This window comes from Thamnophis elegans, chromosome 5 (assembly GCF_009769535.1).
Source record: "Thamnophis elegans isolate rThaEle1 chromosome 5, rThaEle1.pri, whole genome shotgun sequence".
NCBI lineage: Eukaryota > Metazoa > Chordata > Lepidosauria > Squamata > Colubridae > Thamnophis > Thamnophis elegans.
In genome coordinates, this window is record NC_045545.1 from 66,113,838 (window position 1) to 66,139,805 (window position 25,968).

At 37.8% G+C, this 25,968-nt stretch overlaps 1 protein-coding gene across 2 annotated transcripts in view; it reads left to right on the plus strand.

Moving 5' to 3' along the window:
* Positions 1–702: 702 nt before the first annotated feature.
* Positions 703–25,968, plus strand: part of ACSS2 (acyl-CoA synthetase short chain family member 2) — a 57,763-nt gene continuing 32,497 nt past the window's right edge. Inside the window, exons 1-3 of one of the 2 annotated variants that reach the window (XM_032218017.1) lie at positions 703–1,087; positions 5,146–5,341; positions 22,490–22,581. In XM_032218017.1, coding sequence (XP_032073908.1) covers positions 958–1,087; positions 5,146–5,341; positions 22,490–22,581 — 418 coding nt within the window. In that variant the 5' untranslated portion in view covers positions 703–957. The remainder of the gene's footprint in view (positions 1,088–5,145; positions 5,342–22,489; positions 22,582–25,968) is intronic. The other variant, XM_032218016.1, reaches the window with a different exon arrangement.

Below are 25,968 nucleotides of genomic sequence, written 5' to 3' on the forward strand. Positions count from 1 at the left end.
CTCCAAACTTGATTCCAGAAAATACGACTTCAGCAACAGAATGGTCAACATCTGGAATGCATTACCCGACTCCGTTGTTATGTCCTCAAACCCCCATAACTTTAATCTTAAACTGTCTAGCGTGGACCTCACCCCTTTCCTAAGAGGTCTGTAAGGGGGCGTGCATAAGCCTGCCTACCATTCCTGTCCTACTGTCCCCATTTATTCGTACTTATTTCCTGTGTCCATGTCCATGTTTATACTTATACCTGTTATCTGGTAGGTTTGACAAACTGAAATAAATACATAAGTAAAATAAAATAAATAAAAAACCAGACAAGATTCCAGCTCAGAAAGAAGGGTCTACTAATTTTGCATCCATTTCGCAGAGCATGACCCCTGAGTCAGGGAAAATCAAATCAACCTCTAAGGCAAATGAACAGGATCGGGCTGAATAACAAAACTAGATCGAGATAAGCTCAAGTGTGACTTTTTCTCGATTTGAGGCCAAGGACTTCATGGGCATAAATCCAGGGCTCCGTGGAGCTGAAAGACCAAGAGGGGACGTCAAATGCCGTCAGTTCAGTGAAGCAAGTGTGAAGTAACACGCGTTGCCACCTAAAGGGGACGGAGCTACTACCACCCCATTAAGTCCAGAGTCTAAAATTACCCAATTGAACCACCCATTAGGAGGAAAGAATAGGTGGCCGCGATGTGCTCGCGAGTAGCCGCAAGCGAGAAGAGGCGGTCGGGTCAGCCCAGCTCAAGCGATCGCCCTTCCTCGTATCTCGGGCCAATTCCCCCAGCAGCAGCCTTAGGCTTGGGCGGAGCTTTCCTCCGCTCCGGCTCCTCCCAGAAGCCGGAGCCTGGTAAAGACAGCTCCGCCGGGGTGTTTCCTAGTTCAGCGCTCGCCACTCGTTCGCTGCCTGCCAGCCGCGGCTTGCCGTTCCGCTCCTTCTCTTGCTTGGAGCCCGGAGGATGGTGCTGCCCAAAGTAGAGCACGCCGCCAGGCTTTACCGGGCGCCGCCGGAGCCAGCGCGGGAGGCGCATGTGTCTTCCTTGGAAAAATACCGCGAGCTTTACCGCCGCTCGGTGGAGGAGCCGCAGGGTGAGTGCCAGGCCGCGGTGGGCGAGGTTGGTGCGCCTTTCCCTGTCAGCTTCGGGGCAAGCTTCCAGGCCGCTCGCGGTTGCCTGACTTCCTGACCGTGGCAGGCGGGATGGGAGGAGCACCGAGGCTGGGGCCGGAGGGCGAGAGAAGGACGCTGGCAAGCAAGAAGCCTCCGTCCCAAGGGCGCCACGATCCAGCTCCTCTCCTCTCCTCTGCTACCATGTGCTCGCATAGCTGTCCTCTTCCTCCTCCTCCTGTAATACTGGTAGTTGCCGATCCTTTGGATCGGATGCATCAAGGTCCCGAAGGCGAACCAGCCGCTGCCCCGGAACCCACCCGTTAGTCTGAGGTGGGCAGTCCGGGCTGCGAAGCGGGTTTCTCTGCTCTCCTGTGTGTGAGCAACAAGTGTCTCCTAGCATCTCTGCTGGAATTACTTTGCTGGGTTGTTTCAAGGAGGGGTGTGTGTAGGAAGGGGACGGTGCTTCCCTTGTTTGGCTCCAAGTTTCTGAAGTTACAACTAGCGACGTGTTAATTATTTCTCCCAATAGAAGAAAAATAATCTCTTGTTGATTATAAAGTAAACACTACCTCACCAACCTCGACCATAAAAAACCCCTCCCTATTGTTTAACTTGTTATGCTAAAAGAAAGAGCAGTTGAGCAGTTTCAAAGTTAGACGGGTATAAATGTGGGCATACTGTAATCCACAAATATGTTTTCTTTTGGAAATTAGTTGTATCAGATTATGAATGGGACCAGCAGTTTGGAAGCTTCTATATTTGCACATGCACAATACTCAATACTAATCTCATCAGACTCCCCCCCCCTAATTTATAACAATATGTAGTTATGGGTCATTTGCTTCCTTACACAGTTGTTTATCTAAATGAGCACAAGTGTATTTATGTGCTAAAATCACAAAACTGGTTAGGAGCGGGATAATGTAGTTAGATGGTGTTGCATATTGAAGTAACGTCCAAATGAAAGATGATAATACACTTCCCAGCGGAGCAGCAGAAAAGGGGAAAGGACTTCAGTCAATGAGTTCATGTTTATGTGGATCTTGAATCCTGCAATAACTATTGCCAGAAAAAAAGACTTATTCACATTAGTCCTCCAGTATTTGGCTCAAAACTGTGCCTAGGTTATATGTTGTCAGTTCTAGGCTGTCAAAGATTTGGCTGAAGTTAGTAACATTCACCTGGTTATAGCAAGTTTTGTGGGGGTGTCTTTGAGTAAGTTTTTGATTCCTGGTTGCTGTTTGGAGTTCTTTCCGTTTTTCTTGACAAGGTTTTTTTTGGAAGTGGTTTGCCATTGCTTGCTTCCTATGTCTGAGAAAAAGAATGTTCAAGGTCACCCAAAAGGCTGTGTGCCTAAGATGGGACTAGAACTGACAATCTCCAGTTTCTGCCTGAAGCTTTAATCACTATGCTAAAGTGGCTCTTGTAGCCAGATACTGATTACAATTGGGTGCCAACCTTTTAGCAATAGGTAAGCAGAGAAACGAAGCAGTCAGATTTTAATATCTAGACCAGTGTTTTTCAACCTTGGCAACCTTTAAGATTTGTGGGTTTTAACTGGAGGAGTTCCCCTGATCTATGGAAGCCCCCTCCCCCAATATATTTTGTTACAATGTTTCTACCATGTTGTCTATGAGGGCAGTGTTTGCAACAGGTAGTCCTTGTTTAGTGGCTGCTTCATGTAGCACCACTCACAGTTTGTATGGTTTTGGACAAACATAAAGGGATGAACACAAGTGAAGCTCATTGAGATTTGCAAGAGCTATATGTCTGTAAAGCTATGTTTCAAAGTATGACAGATATTTAAAGAAGATGACACATTCTTTTATTATTTTATTATAACATATACACTCATAATATGCTGTTCTATACCTCATTGGTACATAAGGAAGAGATTATATTAGACTTTTCTGCTACCATGAGAAGTGGTAGAATATAGGTTCACTGAATTCAACACTCATTATGCAGAAGAAAATAAGTAGTATCCAGAGAGAAATACAAGTGAAATACTTATTCATATCATATATAACTCATTGTGCCAAAAGAAATATGCAAAACTACAAACACACACTTTTAACAAAGGACAAAAAAAAAATAAGCAGTAGATACCGTATATACTCGAGTATAGGCCGACCCGAATATAAGCCGAGGCACCTAATTTTACCACAAAAAAACTGGAAAAGTTATTGACTCGAGTATAAGCCTAGGGTGGGAAATGCAGCAGCTACCGGTAAATTTCAAAAATAAAAAGATACCAATAATGTTTTTGAATATTTATTTCAAAGAAAAACAGTAAACTAGCGGTGTATTCAATGAAATACTTCACTCACCTCATGATGCTGATGTCCCGCTGTGATGATGATGTCCCGTGCAGCCGCGGGAGCGATGTCCCGCCTCCTATGACACACGGCACAGTGATTCCTATCATTGGATCACTGTACCAGAGGAGGTGGGACATCGCTATGTGGCTGCTTGCCATAACAAGGAGGAGGTGGGACATCGTTGCAGAGCGGCAGGAGGGGGAGGAAGGGGAATCGTAAGACAGCCCTGCATTACATTAGAACGTGAGGAGGGGGGATGGTGCGGTGCGCGCTGCGCGGCAAACTGACACAGAGGGAGGGGAAACTCACAGGGGCACTGGGCCATTCACGAGTGTCACCCAGCGGCATGGCCCCGCCCCTTTTTCTCCTCCATTTCGGGCAAATTTTTCACTGACTCGAGTATAAGCCGAGGCGGCTTTTTTCAGCCCAAAAAGTGGGCTGAAAAACTAGGCTTATACTCGAGTATATACAGTAAACACATTTGGTAGAAAATACTCTATTTCTCCCCTTTCAACCTCCCATTCTACCATGGTCTCCTGAACCTTTTCCCCTTCTCTGGCCCTGCTTTTTAATTTCCAAAAATGTCTTTGGGATTCATTTGAAGCCCAGTGGCATGCTTGAAAATCAAGATGACTTTAGAGACCACCATTCTTCATTTTCAGCATGTCAGCCTTTCAGTTGATTTGATTATAGTAATATATTTTTATAGTCAGGAAGGGGCAGGGAGTTTGATGAGCTTCAAGGAAAAAATTGTAGTAAGGCTCCAAAATATATTGACGTTAACACTAGAATTGACAGAACTGAAAACAAAGCATGCAATTAAGAATTAAATGAACATGATTTTGCCAACATGTTTATTGATATTAAACAGTCAACTTGTCGATTGGTTTGGATTTGAAAGTAAAAAGTTGCATCGGACTGTTTAAAGACCCAGACATAGAATCACAGAATGCAGGATTATTGACAGCTGTGGGGAAAGGCATGGCTACTTTAAGGAGTTGCCAACAAGTACCAGGTTGGCTCCCCTACAGTTTGAATCTAAAACACCACAGAGCCAATACAAATTCCAGAACGAAGTATATAAAGTATAGCTAGCCCTCAACTTATGACCACAATATTTTTATTTATAAAACTGAGTAACATTTAATATTGTGATAGATAAAAGGAAATTATTTAAACAATTTTAGTAATATTTCAAATTGGGAGAAAAGATAATTGGCTGTGATTATATAATCGGTGCATTTATGAACATATAATGTAGGTTCTACTCAATATATTGGCAATATATATTTTCAGTTATAATGATAGTATGTAGTTAAATAGTAAATTATGACTGAATTCAAAACATTAACTTTCTGCTTTGTCCTGCTTGTGAATGTACCCAGAAACATCAGATTAGTTGCTATGGAAAACAGGATGTTAGCTAGAAGGATTTTAATCTGCCAAATTCTCTTATCTTGCCTCTAAATAAATGGCACATGAATGAAATTCTATCATGAAAAAAAATCTTGCTTGTGGATCTTTTTTTTTTTGTGTGTGCCAAGAATGACTGTTAATATAAGCTTCAGAATATATCCAATATTTAGCAAAATTTAGACCTGCCTCCTTATTCCTTAGTAAGTGTTCATAAGATTGCAAGGTTGGTCTTTAGATACTAATATCTGATAGTATTTACGAATACCTTGTGTTTGAAACATCTTTTTAAAACTTTTTTGCAGAATTTTGGGGTGATACAGCCAAAGAATTTTACTGGAGGAACCAACACACTGGACCATTCCTGCAGTACAATTTTGATGTTACCAAAGGGAAAATCTTTATTGAATGGATGAAAGGAGCTACAACCAACATTTGCTACAATGTTTTGGACAGAAATGTTTACGAGAATAAACTTGGAGACAAGATAGCATTTTATTGGTAATGTTCTGCTTCTTACTTTGTTCTAGAGAGTTCCGATATAAATTTAACATTAAATTGTGGTTGTGGGATAAAATATTGGAGATGATGGTAAACGATGAATAAGTATTGTGTCATTAGAAACTCTCTTGCAAGGTGCATGAGAAAGGAGAGGGGATTATCCTCAGATATTATAGATTTCTTAGTTTTCATGATCTGTCTACAATGCAAATTGCAAAAAACCCGCTCTGTTTAGTGATTACCTGGTAACCATTCACTAATACAACAGTAATGCAAAATTCATTTTCTGACGTATGCATGCATTTGCAACCATATTTTACTAAACAACAAATGGGTATACTCTCTAAAGTATTTTTTAAAATCTTTGTGGTGCTGCTCTTATTTATCTTATTATTTCTGTTTAACAGGCTTCAGTTTGTTAAAGCAATGCTTTATAGCAGAACTGTCAATCCTAGGGCCCGTGGGCCAGACACGTTATGTACTGGCAATGCCTATGCCCAGTTTAGCAAGGGGGGGGGACTTGCGATACGTCACGCTGTGACGCCATGAGTTAAATACCCCTGCGTTATAGTACTTTCAAAATGTCACATTTCTTCTAGCTGTGGCCTAATATCTTAGTCAAATAATAGAGCTTGAGAAGAACAGTAAACTATAGTTTGGCTGTGTGTAGTAGTCATAAAAGCAAATATTTTGCATAACAGATACTTGCTGAAAAAACGTTTATTACTATTTATACATTAGCATGTATTCCTTTTTCACAATGATTTACATATGCACTTTTTAATTTTTTGCACATTTATCTATTTAAACCTATGTCCATCTCCTTGCTTCTATAACCCTGAGTGACAATCAATAAATTAAAACTATAACACTGAAAACCTAACATTTTAAAAAAGTAACTGCCATGTAATAGCTTCATTGTTTCTTGTATTCAAGGATATTAATATCACTTATTTCCTCTTTCTGATAGTTCTAGTTTTTAGTTCCCTTTTGCTTTACTGAGCAAAAGAAGAATCAGGAAATGTGACACGAATCCTGTCAACATTTAGTAGGACGTAAGTCCAACTGATTTCACTCAGGTTATACTCCTGAATGTTTCCATTTTTTGCAGCTATGATAGTATTGGTGTTTATAAAGCTTATGATTAACATTTATTTAGCCAATTGTTGTAATTAAAAATAATTCCTACAGCAATGCAAATCAATAAAACTATATAAAGCTGCAAAAAATTAAAACCATAAAACAACAGCAAATAAATTATGGCAATGCTGTTACAATACAGTAACTGGCACACCAATGCAAAGTAACTTAAAGATTATAAAAATAACAGGGTCTTCAGGTGATAATAAAAGTAAACTACAACAACCATAAAGGATTGCAAAACGAATTCCACAAGTGTTCCACCTGGAAGCTCTTTCTTTTGGGTGGCCATATAGAGAAAATGTGGAAAATATGATAATCAAGAGGGTATCCCTTCTTGATCCTTTGCTAGAGAAAACTGCCCAGATATCCAAATCCTAAACCATATAATGCTTTGTATGTCAGCACAAGTATTTAGCCTTAACTTTTTAGCATGATGGCAGCTATCACAATTTTTTCAGATGACTTAACTTTATACTAAAAGGTGGTCCCTGTTCTGATCCCCCTCGTCCCACACCAAAGAGCGCCAAGCCAAAGATACTTTAAGAAATTTATTAGCAGACAGACAGGTCCTTGGCAGCAATCCAGCCTGCCAAGCTAGCCACAAAAGTTCTCCAACTTTTAGTCAATGCGTTGACTCCTGCAACGGGGCGTGTGCACAAGCAGTCCTCTTATAGTCTTGAGAGGAGCCTAATTACCACCAGCTGAGTGCAATTATCTCCTGTAACCACACAACTGTTCCTTACGCTTATCAGCTCTTCGGTGCCGGGCATCCAGGAACAACTCCCTTGGCTCCTCCGCACTGCTCCAATGCTCAGGTGCCTCCTGGTGGCCAACCAGCCTCTCTGCGCTCTGCTCGGAGTCGGAACCCTGTCCAGGGTCCTCCACATCCTCCAGAGCCAACTCATAGGGCCCCTCGCTGTCGGAGTCTGGTGGCAGCTCCAACGGCTCTTGTTGGGCCACAACAGTCCCTTTCAGTACCCTAGTTGCAGCATTTCATACTAACGGTAGTTGTAGCTATTACTCCATCAGAGGCAAATCCATACTATGCATATTGAAATATTTTCTAAGCAGACTTCAGATTTCAATTTATTTCCTAAGTCAGATTTATCAGCCTATCTGAGGAAAAAGTACAGGAAATACAAATAAGTTGCATTTTTTCAATATTAAAGCAATACTTCACATTTCAGAATCTGAATTTTACAGCTGTTCCAATATTGATTAAAGATGGTCTGGTAGCCAGTCATTTCTTTGTGAGGCAATGTTGCATCCTTTGGTGCTAGATATGATAGCAAACTGTGGAAAGAAATTTCAATATAATCCTTTTTGCCTTGAATATGCCTCCTGTTTCAATTTATATTGGATATACTCAAGGAAACAGATTTTTTCGGGCAAAACTACAAGGGTGTGAAAAAACAAGTTCACTTAATGCAAGCTGGAAGTGATATGCCAATGCATCATTTTGAGGCCATAAATTTCCTTTAGTTTTTCTGGAACATTCTGGAACATTCTAGAACATTCTAGTTTGCCTCAATGTCTGTGCATGAACTTAATGGTATATTGTAATCTTTTTAAGTGGCATTGAGAAGGAGACATCTCTCCCTTCAAATTGCTCTTTTGCAACTCATACACAGATACCCTTTGTCTTTATATGGTCAATTTAATTATTATAGTTAATGCTTAATGGTAAGATCCACAACCTGTCTAAGTTAGTGGCAATCACCCGTAGCAATGACAATACATTTAATAAATGTATGTTTATTTGTTATATGAATTGTATACCACTGAACTTCCAAATGACTTGATGATTTACTTTATAGACATGAAAATAGAAATTAAAACTACATCATCATAAAAGCATAAAAATAATAAGATGGTTAAATAATAACACATTGAATTAGGTTTGCGTGATTAAGTACTTTTGCTTGTGTGAAATCTGTTGGTAAATATATTTGAATTATTGTTAGTCTTATTATGAGGTTGCTTCTTTGTGCAAACTTTCTTCGCTTGCTCTGTTCCATGTGTAAATCTTATAATTTTTATAGCAAATCCCTAGTTTTAGTTAGGTATAAAAAATGTGTCATAACTGGTACTGCTAAACATCAGCTGCATTGATCTCTCATCAGTGGCTATTCTTGCCAAGGTTGCTAGGAATTGGTGTTTGATAAACATCTGGAGGATTATCTTCTTCCAGACTAAAGCATTAAGGACATTTTAAGAGAATTTTTTTTTGTTCAGCTAATTAACAAAGCCATCTAGAGGCACAGGGGTGATGGATGGCATAAAAATTCAATAAAATAAATTTTAAAAAATTCTTACTCTATGAAATGGAAAGTTACTCTGCGCACAGCTCCTGATTTAGAAAGTCATTGGGTATTCTAGCTCAGCAAAGTGACTTTATCTATTTTCTCTGATCTGGTTTTAGGGCTTGATGTTTGCTCTGCAAACATGAAAAAATATATTGCATACCTTTAAAGTAGAGTTTCCTTATGCCAAAGTTAGAAAATAGTATGTGCTGTGGTATGGACCAACCTCTCCCTTTCTGGACCTTAGAAATTCAGACCTGAGTTAAACATTTGAGTTAAGATATTTGAATTAATATGAATTAATGGAAGAGATGCACCAAAGCATGTTGTAACCAGCTGATATACTTTTTCTTTTTTATAATATATACCTGTGTTTCTTTTTTTTCTTTTTTTTTCTTTTTTTTTTTCTTCCCTGCCTTGTCTTTTGTCCTTTTTGTCTTTTTTTTTTTTTTGCTTTTTTTTTTTTGCTTTTTGTTTTTGCTTTTTGTTTTTGATTTTTTCTTTTCCCACTGGTGTGGGCATGTATTGTTTAAGATTATTACCTTTATTAATATTTTTAAATAATAATCACAGTCAAATGAAAATGGATATATGACGATGGTGATAGGTATGAATATTTGAGTTAAAATGCTCGAGTTAATATGAGTTATGTTTGTTGACTGTGGAGGAGATGTACCAAAGTTTATTTGTGATCGACTGATACACTTTCTATAGATGTAAAGAAAGATGTTGTACTTGTTTCAAATTAAAATTAAAAATTTTTATGTTTAAAAAATAATAATTCAGAGCTATCCTCCCTAAATTGCTTCCCTGCAGATGGGAGAAAAGATACGGTGTCCATGAAGCAGTCTTTCTGGTATAACAAAAGCAGATTGAGAAAGGCCACTTTGATAAAGAGTGAGAAGGAAGTTATCTATGGTATTTTTTTTCTCATGTTTTTCCTCTGGGAAAAGTAGAACCCGCTCTTTTGCCTTGACTCCTTTCCCCATGGATCTTTTAGTATGCTTTTGGAGATAGCATTGGTGGTAATTTAATAAAGGGTTGAGGAAAGAGAAGAAAGAGAAAGAATATTTTTTTGAGCATTTCTACTGTAGAGTCAGTCTTTTTATAATTCTCCTCCTTCCTCCTGTAATCTTTCTGTTCTTTGTTGAAGTATGCATATTTGAAACTATTCTCTAAAATACATATGGATTCTATGTAAAATGATGGGTGTGTAGGATTCCTTTATGTAGGTTTTTTTCGTAAGTTTGTTGGTGTCCCTCCATATGCTACACATACACCAGAGGTGGTATTCAGCAGGTTCGGACCAGTTCTGGAGAACCAGTACCGGTTCAAGAACCGGTAAATACCACTTCTGACTGGCCCCGCCCCCATCTATTCTCTGCCTCCAGAGTCCTAGCTGATCCGGAGGAAATGGGAATTTTGCAATAACCTTCCCCTGGAGTGGGGAGGGAATGGAGATTTTGCAGTATCCTTCCCCTGCCATGCCCACCAAGCCATGCCACACCCACAAAGCCATGCCCACAGAACCGGTAGTAAAAAAAATTGAATCCCACCACTGACATACACATAGGATTATTGCATTTTGTTTTACAAGTTTGTTAATGAATGAATGAATGAATGAATGAATGAATGAATGTTGCATTTTTGTGAGGTACAAAACAGACAATACAGTGTTGATCCAAGCTGTTAAACCAGAAATTGGCAATATGGATACGTTCCAGCTGCTTTGGATTGCATCTCCAATAATCTTTTCCAATTGGCTAGATAGCTGGGATTGATCAAAGGTAAAATCCAGGCATCAGATTATCACTTTGTGAAAACTGTCTGTCTATCATATACATATACATATACATATACATACACATACACATACACATACACATACACATATACATGTCTTGTTTGTCCTATTTTCCCCACGACAACCCTGTGAGGTGAGTTGGGCTTGAGAGAGAGAGTGAATGGCTAAAGGTCACCCAATTGCTTTCATGTCTAAGGTAGGACATCAATCTACAACTGTTCAATTAGTAACCGAAGTTACAACAGTACTGAAAAAATTGACATGACCATTTTTTCACACAACCGTAGCAGCATCTCCATAGTCACATGATCAAAATTAAATTCTTGGAAACTGACTCATATTTATGACAGTTACAGTGACCCAGAGTTATGTAACTCTGTAACCTTCTGACAAACAAAGTCAATGGGGAAGCCATGTTTCTAACTTAACAACTGCAGTAATCCACTCAACAGCTGTGGCAGGAAAGGTCTTAAAGGTTATAAAATGGGGCAAAAGTCAATAACAATTGTCTTGTTTAGCAACAGAAATTGTGATCGTAAGTTGAAGACCACCTGTATACTCATTCAGACTGCTTTTATGCTTTGTAGATAGCTTTGCCTATTGCTTAGTGATTTGATGGTTTGGATTTAGTATAGGGGATAAATTTAGCCTTGTGATTTGTATACCATATTTTGTGGCTTGGCATAATCTATGAACCTCACCAATTGGGGCTTTATAGTAATTTATGCTAAGGTAACCATGATTTAACGTGATAGGTAAAGTAGATTCTTCTTTTGATTTTTAAAGAGATGAAATAGTGTTGATATTGGGCTACTACCAAAGATCACAAAGAATGGTGAATTGTAAATTTGTGTCATTTTCAAATGTTAAGGGCTACGCTGAGGCCTCAGTCACCAGGTCTACAGGGCAAATAAAGGTTGTGCTTCTTTTGTTGCCATGGGGACATTGCAGAAGTTCATTGGAAAACGTCATATTGACCCTTCTTTTTCTAGTCACTCTGTCAAAAGTCTCAAAAGGGTTCATTAACACTCTTCAACTGCTTTTCATATAAGAATTTTTAATGAATCATTTTTTTTCTGTATTAAGAATTAAGCGCCCTTTGGGAGAAGGGCGGCATATAAATCCAACAAACAAACAAACAAATGTGTGTGCACACAGGTACAAATTATAATATTTCTGTCTTAAAATAACATTTCTAATATATGTGCCATTGAGAATTTTCTCTTTCTACTTGGCTGTGGTTATAGTTTTGCAAGACTTCATTTCAGAAATTGCATTTCAACAATGCTGGTACCTTGCCAGGATGGTAATTGAGTAAGAAAAACGGATGGACAGATACCATAATCTCTGAAAAATGATTGCTCATACTCTATAATTACACAAGAGTGCTTGCTTAATGACTAGAAATAAGTACTGCTGTGTGTAAGAGACATGCTATTGAACAATTTTCCTTAAATATACATGACAATAATTTAAAACAACAGTGACCGGATTTTTGATAATTCTGTTAATTCTATTAAAACGATATCTGCTGCGTGCTCGGGCTGTAGTTTGCTTCAGATTCAGAGTCAGAAAAGATGCTTTAGCATCTGATTCTTGAAACTCCTTAAAGCAAAACTGCTTTAAACTCTAAACAACACTTTTAAGGAGATGCAAAAAGATGACACAATTACTGCAGACGTTCTGATTTGAATGGTGTATATTCAAAACTGAAAGTGGTAGTGCTTAACAATGTTATCTATTTTTTGCATGTTCTTGGGATTGTCTCTTTAAGCTATGCTTAAAGAATCTGAATCTTACCTAAACTAAAAGTATTAAAAGTAGGAACACATAGTGGGTTTTTCAAAGATTATGCAAATCCCATGTTATTTTTAAAATTTAGAATATGAAAGAAAGCAGACTCATAATGCTACTTTAAAGAAACACTTTTGAGAGGAGATAGAGGGATATAAAGCTATCACTGTCACTGCTGCTTTTTGTCACAGTTGTTTTTGCATTAATCAGTACATTCAGCAGTTTGTATGCGGTGGCACAGTGGTTAGAGGGATTTAGGATTTTTTTTTTTAGGATTTTATTGGAAATTTATATGCCGCCCTTTTCCCTGAGGGGACTCAGGGCGGCTTACAACAGTGAAGGGAAGGGAGTGCAAGACAAGACTTAAAAAGAAAAGAATCGTGATTAAAAGAAAATTGATCATAAAAACACAACATTCACTCAACATTCGGGCGGGGTGAGAGTAATCCTATCCCCAGGCCTGACGGGATAGCCAGTTCTTAAGGGCTGTGCGGAAGGCCTGGACTGTGGTGAGGGTACGGATCTCCACGGGGAGGTTGTTCCATAATGGGGGCAGTACTGCAGGCTACTTCTGCTACAACGGCTGCCATCGGCTGCCAGCAGATCAAATCTCACCAGGCTCAAAGTTGACTCAGCCTTCCGAGGTGGGTAAAATGAGGACCCAGATTGTTGTGGGCAATATGTTGACTCTGTAAACTGCTTAGAGAGGGCTGTAAATATAAGTCTAAGTGCTATTGCTATTTCTTAAATGTCAAAACACATAACCTCTAGGATTTAAGTTTGACTTATTCTATATTGGATGCGAGTTCACAATTGCCAATAAATGAACTCAATTATGAGAATTGCTACTCAGAAACATTATATCAACCTCAGAATATATACCAGGCCAAGAAATCAATTCCACCAGAAGACTTAAACTATTTTTTTAAATTAAAATTGGCTATAATATAGAATCTTTCAAATCTGACTGATTTATCTCCAGGCCTTCTTACACTCCTGAAAATTAGGGAGATGGCTTTCTGAGAGATTTTTACATAGCTTCTACCTGACTTAAGCTTAGGGCATGTTTTTCATCTTGTTGTTTTGACAACAAATTCTGCTTTTCTGTGCTAAGATCATCTTCTTTACTCTCTACTTACCTGGAGTATCAGAAATGGTTTTATCTCTTGGTAGAGGAACTCTTAGGAAGAATTTCCTTGTCCATGTATTGACTATCAGCAATTCTACTGGTATGGTGTCATATCTGCTGTAGTTAACAAGAGACATCATCAGGAAAATCTTATTTTCAGGGAACTTAATTGACAGTGTATATTGCTTGCTTAAGCTATTTTGAAATAAAATTTGGAATTGCATAAGAATGAATTTAACCCTTAGATAACTAACATTATTCATTTCTAAAGCTGCATAGGAAAGATTCTTAGTGTGATAGTTACTAGGTAGGTAAGAACCATTAATTGCAGATAAAATAGAGGATTTCTTCCGGAACTATACAGTAAAAATCAATAATATGTCAATTAGATAAATAATACTTTTTATTATAAAAAAATAAAGATAAAATATTACTTTTCACTGTATGGTTACGATTGTGGAGGGGAGAGACCTACAGCTTTTCAAATGCTGGTGTCTTGCAACTCCCACATTCTTTGCTATTAATTATAGTTGCTGAACTGTAACCTGACAGTAGCTGAATAATCATAGTTTTTCCACCTCAGATTTAGATGCTTAGATTAGAGCACACTTTTTTGTGAATTGTTTGTCTATCCTGAAAAGTGCATTCAGAATTCCATATGATAAACAATATTTCAAAATCAACATGGTAGGTTACATGGGGAAATTGAAGAATAGGATTTGGTGGAAGGAGAACATGTCTATGCTTGTATCCTAGTTTAATTTCAGAAAATACCACATGAACATGGTCACTGATGTTTAAGATAGCATTATGGTGATATATAAATTTATACCTGTGCCATACTGCAGTTAATGAGATTTTATAATGCACAAATGAGGCCTTTTAGTATTCCCAACTCTCTTTATGACCTTGTGTGCATTTTTGAAGAGAAACTATAGAAAAAACCTTTAGTTCTCTTTCAGTGATTAAATCAAATTTATGTTGCAGATAATGCTTGAATTGCAAATTAATGAAAGGGAGGCAACTGTAATTTGCTTAAAAGCTTTAGGCGGCCTTTCCTGCCTGTAAGCTGTTACATTAATCCAGAATTGTTTTTAATTAAGCTAACTGTGTGGGACTAATGGTGATGTCCTAAATCTTGATGCACAAAATGGATATTCATGCACATAGAGAAGCAGTGGCTACTTTAAATTCCATTTTGATGATATTGTACAACATGGTAAAAAGTGTTGCTGAGAAATGGCAACATCACTAGGCCATTGAAATACCGATAAAGACTCTATGAAAACTTGTGTGCAATCTTGTGTGATGCTTTCTGATCAATGTGGAATTGTAAAGAAATGGACTTTTCAACGTATGTTTCCAGTCTGTTCAAATTAAACAATTCTAGATTCAATAGTCATGTGCTTACAACACTAGATGACTTTAAAAAGTAAGTACATTAACATTATTTACGTTAGGTAAATAGGTATGTTCATATATTTGCTTAATACGTCTACATGGGAGAGTCCATATACCGGCTGGATATACTGAAATAGCCTTCTAATGACCTGCGGATTTAACAGCCATAACCATAACCACAAAGTTTATAGCTACCTGGAGATCAAAAACAGGTCTTTCTTCTATAACCGGGAAGAACTTTTTTCTAAAGACATGTTGCAAAATTCCTTTTGTCTAATGAAAAATGATTGTCTATGGCACGTTGTTGCCTTTTAAACTGAGTTAAATTTCTACTAAATATTATTGGATTTATTCTATGAATGCATGTAACTCTGGAAACTGAAAGCATATATTTATTAATATTACATTTTTTTTTCATTATGGAAATTGAACTGGATTCTGAACCTTAGTTTAACATAGAGCAAAATAGTTTTCTGCATACCATCAGAAAATTGGTGCATCCAAGAAGAATTTCATACTTAATATTTTTAGTGGATATCTATACTAGAGGAAAAAAATTGGCAGCAGCTTGTAGACATTTACAGTATGTTCTAAACTCTTGGGGAAGATGGGAATTTCTGCTAATGAGAAAATATGTTCCCTTGATAAAAGTCAAACCTGCTTGAAGTTTGATTTTTTTGATGACTCCATAGACTATCCACACACCATTCCCTTCTTTTGGGATATTTAATCAGCTTTCCAGCCTACATGAGGACTTAGGATTTCTTGATGGTCTCCTATCCAAATACTAATCCTATCCAAGTGCTGAGGGCAGGTCCGTCAATTAAACAACGCCATCTATCAGGACCCTGGAAACATGCCTTCTCTGTAGTAGCACCTGCTCCCTGGAATGGGATTCTACCTGAGATTCGAATAGCTCCCGCCCTACCTGTATAGAGAAAGGTGCCCTGAAGATGTGGCTATAGTAAGATCGGACCTTTGGCAAGAGTGATTGAAGCCTGTTTTCTTCTTTTTCTGTGTTTCTATCTGAATCTGTTTTCTCTGCCCTTTGTGTTCTTTTATTTATGTTATTTTTGGGTTTTTGTATTTTTCCTTTTTAAAATATTTTTATTGTAAACATTATTATGATTGATTGCACATTCAGCTAGATGTTCAGACTGGATTTTGAATTTTTATCCACTTACCGAGTCCTACCCATGGACCTGGGATAGGCAGATCTTGTTTGACAGTGTTAGAGTTACATCACAGGAAGTAAGCTGTTCTGAGTAAAGCTGCCTTTTGCAATTGACTAATGTGAATTTTTCAATGCTGCTGATGTTCGATTGATGCTCCAGGTGTACTTTGTGATATCCTCCAGTTCTTTTTCTTCTGTTCTGCTGTTTCTAGGTATTGCCACCTACACAATTTATACTTTTTTGTCTTTCTTAGTGACAATTAAGTAATACAATACAATAGCAGAGTTGGAAGGGACCTTAGAGGTCTTCTAGTCCAACCCTCTGCCTAGGCAGGAAACCCTATACTGTTCCAGACAAATGGCTGTCCAACATCTTCTTAAAGACTTCCAGTGTTGGGGCATTCACAACTTCTGGAGGCAAGTTGTTCCACTGATTAATTGTTCTAACTGTCAGGAAATTTTTCCTCAGTTCTAAGTTGCTTCTCTCCTTGATTAGTTTCCACCCATTGCTTCTTGTTCTACCCTCAGGTGCCTTGGAGAATAGTTTGACTCCCTCTTCTTTGCGGCAACCCCTGAGATATTGGAACACTGCTATTATGTCTCCCCTAGTCCTTCTTTCTCTTAAACTAGACATACCCAGTTCCTGCAACCATTCTTCAGGTTTTAGTCTCCAGTACCCTAATCATCTTTGTTGCTCTTCTCTGCACTGTTTCTAGAGTCTCCACATCTTTTTTACATCATGGTGACCAAAACTGAATGCAGTATTCCAAGTGTGGCCTTACCAAGGCATTATAAAGTGGTATCAACAAAGTCTGGGGATGTTATGTGGCAGTTCTTGTCTGTCTGAATTCTAAAGTTCCAGAATAATTTGGTTTCTTCAATTTTTATGACTTTTTCTATTTTATGGTCCCACCAGTTCTTGTTTGCAAACAAATGGCATTTCTTGCAGATTTTCCAATGCACCATTGTTGCTACTTGTCGTGCTGTTATTTGTAGTCCGCCTCTGCTGTCTTATTACAGCATCTGACCAGGTTTATGATTACAGTATTGACCACATTTGATCCCGTCTAGTTTCTAGGGTGCAGCCAAGGTTGGCTAGGTGCTGTCCCATCACTGGGCCCTCAGAGCAACAAGTAAACCTTCAATGACTTATTATAGAGCTGGTTGAATACCAGCCAATGCTTGCAAGTGAATTGTTGTGAGATTAGAAGAGGCTGACACAAAGACCTCATGTGGAAGTGCTACAGATTTAATTTAATGGTCCTCATATAACAGTATCCTAAAATAATAATCTCAGTTCTAATTCTCATTTGGCAGTCTGATGCCCTTTTTTCCAGGTTAAGTTCAGCTCTCAGTTGAAAAGTATAATCAGTTTTCATTGAAGTTTCATACTTTAAAATTGGTTTATAGATTTGAGCTTGAAATTGACTAGAGATGTTTCCTGTTTCTCATTTGTTTGTTGTTGTTTATATCAGTAATTGTGTTGCGCTTAGTTCTGTGGGGGAGGCTGAAGGTCAGAATGGATACAGCAGTGAGGCAAATTAGGTGCTGCTGAATATATTTGTTGGCAGCTCTACAATTTTTAAAAATTAGTTTGAGGAGGAATTTTTAGAGGGATATTATGATCAATCTCCTTTGATTAAGGTGACCAGATGTCCCGCTTTTGGTGGGACAGTCCTGATTTTTAATAATTTGTCCCGCGTCCCGCGTCATTTTAAAAAAGTCCCGATTTTTGTAGAAAGGGTGCCCCGCCCCTTTTTTGGCTCCACCACGTGGCTTCCTCTTGCAAACATTTTCACTCATTTTTCCAGGTCTATCTTTGTCTATAGTGGCTGCATGCCAGGAGGGCGGCCTGTGGGGCTGGAGGCTGCGCGGCGGTTGCCCGCTGCCGAGCACTAGCAGGAGTCATGGGGCGGGCTGGCTGAGCGGCTTCGCATGCAGCTCGCCTCGCCGCCTGATGGAGGCTGCCCAGCTGTTGGCGCTACCGCTGCTGCACCTCTGCTCCACCGCCGAAGATGCCACCGCCACCCCCTTGCCAGCCCTTTCCGCCCAGATGCCCGCTGCCCAGGAACTGCCCGAAGCCTTCCAGCCCACCCGGGGCGAGTTGGTTGCGGTGCAGCCAGTGGTGGGCATCAGCCAGAGGGTGAAGATGAGGCCAAGTGAGAAGAAGGACCTGGGCATGCTGTGCTACGTGTTGGGCACCCCTTCGATTCCCCCCTCCCACTTTTCTCCTTGAGTATTGAACTAGGTAATGAGTATTTTAACTTGTTGGGCCTAGAATGTCCTATCAACTTCCATAGACCAAATTTTTAATCAAGAAACCCCCCCCCCTCGTCAATGGTGTCTCGCTTTACCAATTTTAAAATCTGGTCACTTTACCTTTGATCAATCTCCCATTTCTGAGTGTTTTTCTTAAAATATTGTTTTCAACAATTAGAATAAATGGGTCCTTAAGGTCCCATAAAAAGATTTGTGGTTGCTTGTAGCCCTGGGATAGGCTTCAGGTTATCTTTCCTCTAATTAACTTGTTCAAATAACTACTGTATCAAGAACCTGCATTAATTTGCCTTCAATACTTAATTTTAGCTTGCAGATGAAAAAAAATGAAAGCAATTGTAGTAATTGGGCTGACACTAAAACCTAAAGCCAAACAATTTCTTCTTTATTTGCTTGTTCAATTAAAACTGGTTTTTCTTGGGTCCTTGTTTTTCTACTTCCTTCTTTGCCTCCTCTTTTCATTGTTTCTAAACTCCATTACATCTTTTCATTCAAAAGGTGGAGCCTATATAAGTCTGCAGGTTTTGTACTTCTTTTTAATAAAAATCTACAATACGACCCCTACTTAATTAAAAAATAAGGTTGACTTCGCATTGAAGAAAATATGCAGTTATTAAGGTGAGGGACCTGGAGATCATTGCAGAATTTTTTGAAACTTTTTTGTCCAGGACTAGTTACTAAGGGCATGTGTATGCTTCAAAATGATCTGGAAGAAGTGCTTTAGACGATAGATAAATGTAGCACATCTCTGTTGTTTATAAAAGCAGCCTGACTCCCCTCCCCCCAAAGTTTGGCGCAAGACTGAGAAAAATACTCAGCTGCTTTAACAACCACATTAAGTTTAATGAGTCAACTCATTTTTGAATTCTACATAGTCCTTGTGATTATTGTGTAATGCACACAAAATATGCTGCCTTGAACATTGGTTTTTTCCAATTCACCTTTTAGTTTGTAACAATTGTGAATAAATAAGAACAGGTGTACAAGTTCCAGTTCTGATAATACCTGATTGCAGTTCTAAAGATTACTTTAGTACAGAAAGTAACCAGTCTTGTTCATGGGATATGTTGAAAACTTCTTGCAAAAGATTTTTGAGTCAAATACCTTTTCAACATCGCTAACATAATTGTTGTAACTTTTTAAAAGCAAAGATATTGCCATTCACATTTAATCATGGCTAGAATTTCAAATTATTATTTAAATTTATTAGCCACCCAGCTATAGAGCAGTGGACTCTGAATGGTTGATTAATGTGTTTTGGTATTTATAGATCCAAACATCAGAAATAGTATATGTTTTTGTAAACCCATCCTATTATATTTATAAGCAACCTCCCCCCCCCACCCTCTCTATATATTCATACTTTATATATATTGATACTATAATATGCTATCTATATCTGGTTAATATAGTTTTGTGGGAAAGAAAATTTACAGATAATATATTTGTGAAAGGCATAATTGCTTCTTCCTTAACTGAGCTTGCAGTGGCTGCTAGTACCACAACTGCTTTTATTTGATTTTTTTGGTCTTCGGATTACTTTTGCTATTTGTTGAAGAACGGTGGGATCAATTTTTCATGGACTGTCTTCATTCGTGAGCTTGTCTTGTATTTTACTATCTGTCACCTTAGCTTTAAGTAAATACGTAAATGAACTTGCTAATATGATATTGCAACCGTTATCCTTTGTCCATCTTGCCAACAGAGAATGTAGTAACCTCCAATTACTATTTAGTAAAGAGTCAGATTTGTGACATCATGTTCTGATTATTGTGCCATCATCTTTCACAACAGATGAAAGGTTGTTGGCTTCTAATAAATGATAGCTAAGCTAATTTTACATTTTACAAGTTGACTAGTTTTGGTCACCTTATAAAACTAAATCAATGGTTCTGTTTAAGGGAATAAAACACATCATTTAGATTTGGGCTTTATTCAGAGTTTTGTTTTTTCTTGTTCAGATTCATTTTGTGAATTCCATATTTGAAAGACTATAATTTTAATTTGTGCTCAGCTCAAGAGAACAGTTTGTATCATTGTAATTTTGAAATACCCTTCAGTATCCTTAATAATTTATATCATGTGCCAAGTCTTTATCCGTGGGCAAGAAAGAATGAATACCTTTCTCAATTACATTCTACAATGCCCATATTATGCCAAATGATTTTAGTGCTTTCCAATGAAGGTGAACTTTTTAAATGTTATGCAGTTATAAATCTCTTGAGAAAAAAATTGCTGTGGACGGTCATTTTGAGCAAGTTCTCAATTAGGATGGAATTTGTGTCAATTTTAAGTAATTGTGGAGATACATTTAAGCATTGAAACCATGGAACATATGTTGCTATTATGTAAAAAAAAATTATTGATTGCAATTAGGACGATAGTGTCATTCTCTACACATACATATATATTTTTAGTAATAAATTTGATTTGGAGATGGGTAAGCTGTGAAAGGAAATTTCACTGTATGGTATTGAAAAATACATTTGTCTGACCAATGCTCTATGACTACTCTGACTCCTCCAGCTATTTCTTATTTCTGTTAAGAATTATAGGAAGATAAAGACCTAATGCAGACAGGACATTAGCAGTTGATGAAGGGGTTTGACTTGGTCAAGAGTTAATGAGTGATACCTATGATTACTAGTAATATTAATGGAATAGTCTAAAAGCCCTAAATTTATGCATTAACAATCTGGCTGCATTCCCATGTTTTGCCAATTGGCATGATCTTAGCTGAATCTGCAAAGCAGAAATATATGCCAGTTTTAATTGCTGACTGATTGCTGATCCCTCTCTTCAGCACTTCATAAGAGTCTGTATTCTTTGCTCAAGTAACTATGGCTATATTTGTTATTGTAGGAGCACTTGATATTTAGATTGAGCATGGGTAGAAAGCTAAATGCCATCTTTCATATAAATTTATAAAAATCGCAAAGATTTTTATAAATTTATATAATTATAAATATAAATATAAATATAAATATAATTATATATTTATAGTATGAACTGCATGTGGGCAATCTGGAACAAAGGAATTGTGCTTGGCTGATAAATATTTTCTGCCATTCATTTAGAAAGCAGTGCTATTTTTCCACAGAACAATGGCAGAAATTGCTTGGAAGGCTAAGCTAACATCTGCTACTCTATAGGGCAGAATTATGCCTTTCCCATATGTTTTAAGGTGCCAGCTTCCTATTCCCAAATTAATGGCAGATACCTTTACACAAAAATAGCAAAATAATCTTTTCACACATTCCTATAGGACTGTTTGTTTCCTTAAGAAATATGCTTGCAAATTCTGTGCATGGCTATTTGGAAGTTCCCTCTTTGATTTACACAGGATTCCAGGTAAATATGTATAGGATTGCATTTATTCACATTCAAATTGGTGTAATGTTAAAATATTCCTAGTCCTTTATCCAGGCATATATTTCATCATTACCAACACATTCTTTGCACAAACTTTGAACATGAAAAGAAAGGGGGAAAAAAAACAAAGACATTTTTCCTAAACATTTGACTTCTCGTATTTAGGAATTTTCCATTTGAAATAGGTGAATTAACATTTTGATAAATTGCAACCAGTCAGAATGCAGTAGCAAATCTTACTATGTCAGTGCAAATGCATACTTTGGAAATTGGAACGTATGGTTCCCTGATTGTCTATTATTTTGAGGTCTTCTTCTATTTGCTTTGTGTATTTGTTAACTGTATTTCAGAGCTGTGGTTTTTCCAATGTGGCGTAAACTATTCACTCACTATTTTCATGTAAAGAACACCAAGCTGCTTTAAGCTATTTTATTAGTTTTTAGTTATAGTAAAACATGTGAAGCAGGGGTGGTATTCACTTACCTTTGCAAATGTGAGCGCGCATGTGTATGCTTGCTTTGCTCACAATGCCACATCCGTGCATGTGCTCAGCCTTCCGCTCATGCACTTTGGCTAAAAAAAAGTGCCTAAATGGGATACCATAGAACCGGGGTCGGTGGGTGGGACCACCCACGATTTCCAAGGTTTGGGATAACCGATCCGAACCGGTAGAATACCACCTCTGATGGGAAGTTTACATTTGAAATACAATTTTTTTTGCATTTATATATCTTTTTTTCTTTTCTTATAGGGAAGGAAATGAGCCAGGAGATTCCATGAAAATTACATACAGTGAATTGCTGAGCAAAGTCTGCCAATTTGCCAATGTTCTTCGGGAACAAGGTATCTGATATTGTAGGAATTCACATGCTTTTTGTTGAGAGATGCTCCGGATCTTGACCAGAATGATAGTCACTTGTCCCCAACTATGAATTAATGGTTTTCCTCCCAAGCTATAAGACACAACCTTTAAATAGCTATCATGATTTTTTGTTTATATTTATATGTTCCCCATAAATCAGAAAATTGTTAAAATGTAACCATAAATTAAAGCAATATTATTAATAAAAGCACCAGGGTGAAGGAAAACAAATCAAGTCTATTAATCCAACATTCTTACAGAGATGACTTGAGAGAAGTGATAAATCCTCAGTGCAACCAAAGGTATAGACACTTCTCTGGTTTTGGTGGGTTAGGAAGATTTCAGAGTACCGGTACTAGAGAAAATGGTTGCCTATGAAAAACATGAATGATGACACACTGTCAGCTTTGGCACAAATCCTTTCGTGGTAATCTTAGTGAATGAAGAAGTGAAGACAATCTCTTAGGTAACTTGAACCCATGTTTTTGTCCATATTTTCAGACCTGGAAAACAGAGAATTACCCCTTGAATTGTGTCCTCAAAATGCCCAACAAATTTGTCACAGCATGCCTCCAAGGGCTTTAAAGTAAAAGTTTCCAGAGCAAATGGTAGTAGTTCTTAACTGTTTTAAAAACTGTGCTACTTAAAGATACAATGGACATTAAAAAATAGCAGCTCACCTTCTAACTTTTGCTGCAGAGTCAGCAATTTGTGAACTAATGTGTATTGTATCAGCATGTGCTGAACCTTACACCATTTGCACTCATTTAATCTCTTGACTGGTTTCATCATCCAGAACTCTCCATAAAGCCAGGAAGAAACCTAATTTCACAATGGTGATTAGGACACTTAAGTATAATCATGCCAGTGGCCAGTTTAGTTTCTTTTCATAGGGGAGCTTTGATTGGATCAATGGTTATGGATTCTCTAGTGCATTTTTCTAGCTCATTTGAAGAACTCATCATATTCTATACATGTCAGAATATTTATGAACTGGCAGAGACATGGTAAAGATCAGCCAATGTATAGACATGGCAACTGGGTCAACCAATGGGAACTATTTGGTGACTGAGAGCCATGCCAGACGTCTCAGAGCTTGGGCGTGACTTACTTATGTAGCTCAGAGTCTGTGCTCAGAATTAAACTGGTCTGCTGCTCTGATTTGAAACTGAAGAACCACTTGTTGGTATTGCATATTTACTTATGTATTATATTATACATAAAGAGAAGTTAATGAATCCTGCTGAATCAGATAGCTGTCTGTGCTTTCTGGATTTGATTTCTGCAACAAACTCTGACAATACATTTTAGGAGATAACTTTTTTTAGGACCCTCACTTGTTCCCGAGAGAGGTGATGACAAAAGTTTAACAAGTGATGGTTTGACCAGTAAAGCAGAGTGACCCCAGTATCTAGGTTGTCATCCTTCTCATGTTGCAAAGCAAAAATTAAATTGAGAATATGTGCTTGCCTAAGTTGTTATTTGTTTCTGATGGAAGAGAGAACCATGATTGTCATGGAGGCTATGAAATCCCAGACTTGTCTTACTAGAGTGGCAACAGTCTCAATGTTAAAGTCCCATGATTAGAGTCCCATGATTAGAGTTCTGGAGTTTTCCAATCCCTTTCAGAGGCCATCTCAGAGCATATCAAGGAGAACTCCAGGATGGCAATGGGGTATATCAAGCAGCATTTGAATCTGTCTTGTTAATTTAACACCAGTAGAAGCCCTTCTAGTAAAAGCCCCTCTGCTCTAGTTTGGAGAGAGGCAGTTGGTATTCTTATCTTCTGGGTTAATATTACAGTGAAAAAGATGGCTCTGTTAGGGACATATTAGGGTAAAATCTATGTCATCCAGATTATTTACCATGATCTAAGTCAGGGGTGTCAAACTTAAGGCCCATGGACTGTATGTGGCCCACAGGGTGCTTAGATTTGGCCTGCGGGGCCATCCTGGAAACAGCGAAGGACCGGCCCATGGTGCCTCTGCCAGTAAAAATGGGCTCCCAAGCTCCGTTTTTGCTGGCAGAGCACTCGGGCCACCATAGGTGCCTCCCAACACAAATGATGTTGAGCTGGTCATGTCCCCCCCGGCCACCTCCCTCCCCGAGGTCAAACACAACCCTGATGCGGCCCTCAATGAAATCAAGTTTGACACCTGTAGTCTAAGCATTCAGCAGAGATCAGATTAGATGACTTCTGAGATTCACTGCAATTCCATTATTCTACATGTTAGGTCAGTTCTCTCATCCACAATGAAATTATTAAGTGTGACCTTGTTGTACACTCAAAATTAACAATATTACCTGGGAAGAAAAATCAGAAGCTTTGCCACTAGGTTCCTGATCATATGAGAATAGACTAAAGGAGGTTATGTCCCTTAAATGTTATCTTCTAATCCTCACCATCCATAACTGATGATCATCTGAATTTGAATTGTATTTAACTTATACTCTATAAGGTGATTTTGTGAGTGTACTGGAAATGTCCTATGTTTAACAATCCAGATCATAATTTTTATTATGATGATTAGCCTTATTTTGATGGTTTTACAGCCATAATTAAGACTGTAATTTTTATAACCACCAGTAGCTCTTTAAGAACCCAGATTGTGCTCTGCTTTTGATATATTGTTAAGTTACAAAAAGTTTAGTATTAACTTCAACTTTGCTACATTGTCTCAATTCTTTTGAGTCCACATTTGAAACAGGATTAACACTTCTTTTTGAATTTAGTCAGATAAGATTTTCCACATCTTTGCAAGATACATAGGTTAAGGAAAGGGTCCATTTTAAAAAATGAAGATGGCTAAGCATATCCTATTCCATATGCATATTTTAGTTTAGTTTTATTCTGTCATTATTTATCCTTAATGTCAATAATATTTATATTATATTATATTATATTATACTATACTATACTATACTATACTATTTTATATTTATTATATTATGTTTATTATGTTTATTATATTATGTTTATTATATTATATTATCATGCCTGTGGATCTTTATAGAAAGTTTCACTCCTGAGATCAGCTGGTTCCCTGCATGCTCTTAATAAATTTATGCCATGAACTATTTTCTGTATTTGTTGAGATGCTCCATTCCTGGTGTTTAGCTTGAAACATTTAAGAACCAGGAGTGTAATTTTGACAGCAGTGTTTGAAGGGGAAATACCCGGATAGAGCATCTTGTCACCCATCTCTTCTGATTTTGTACACTTGTATATTTTGTATGTTTCTACATATTTTATAAACCAGAGTGTCTTCCCCTTCTGAGGAATGCTAAATATCACAGCTTACTATGAAAACATTATACACGTTGATAACTTTCCACCCTAAATGAAGCCTAAAATTTCTCAAGCGTTC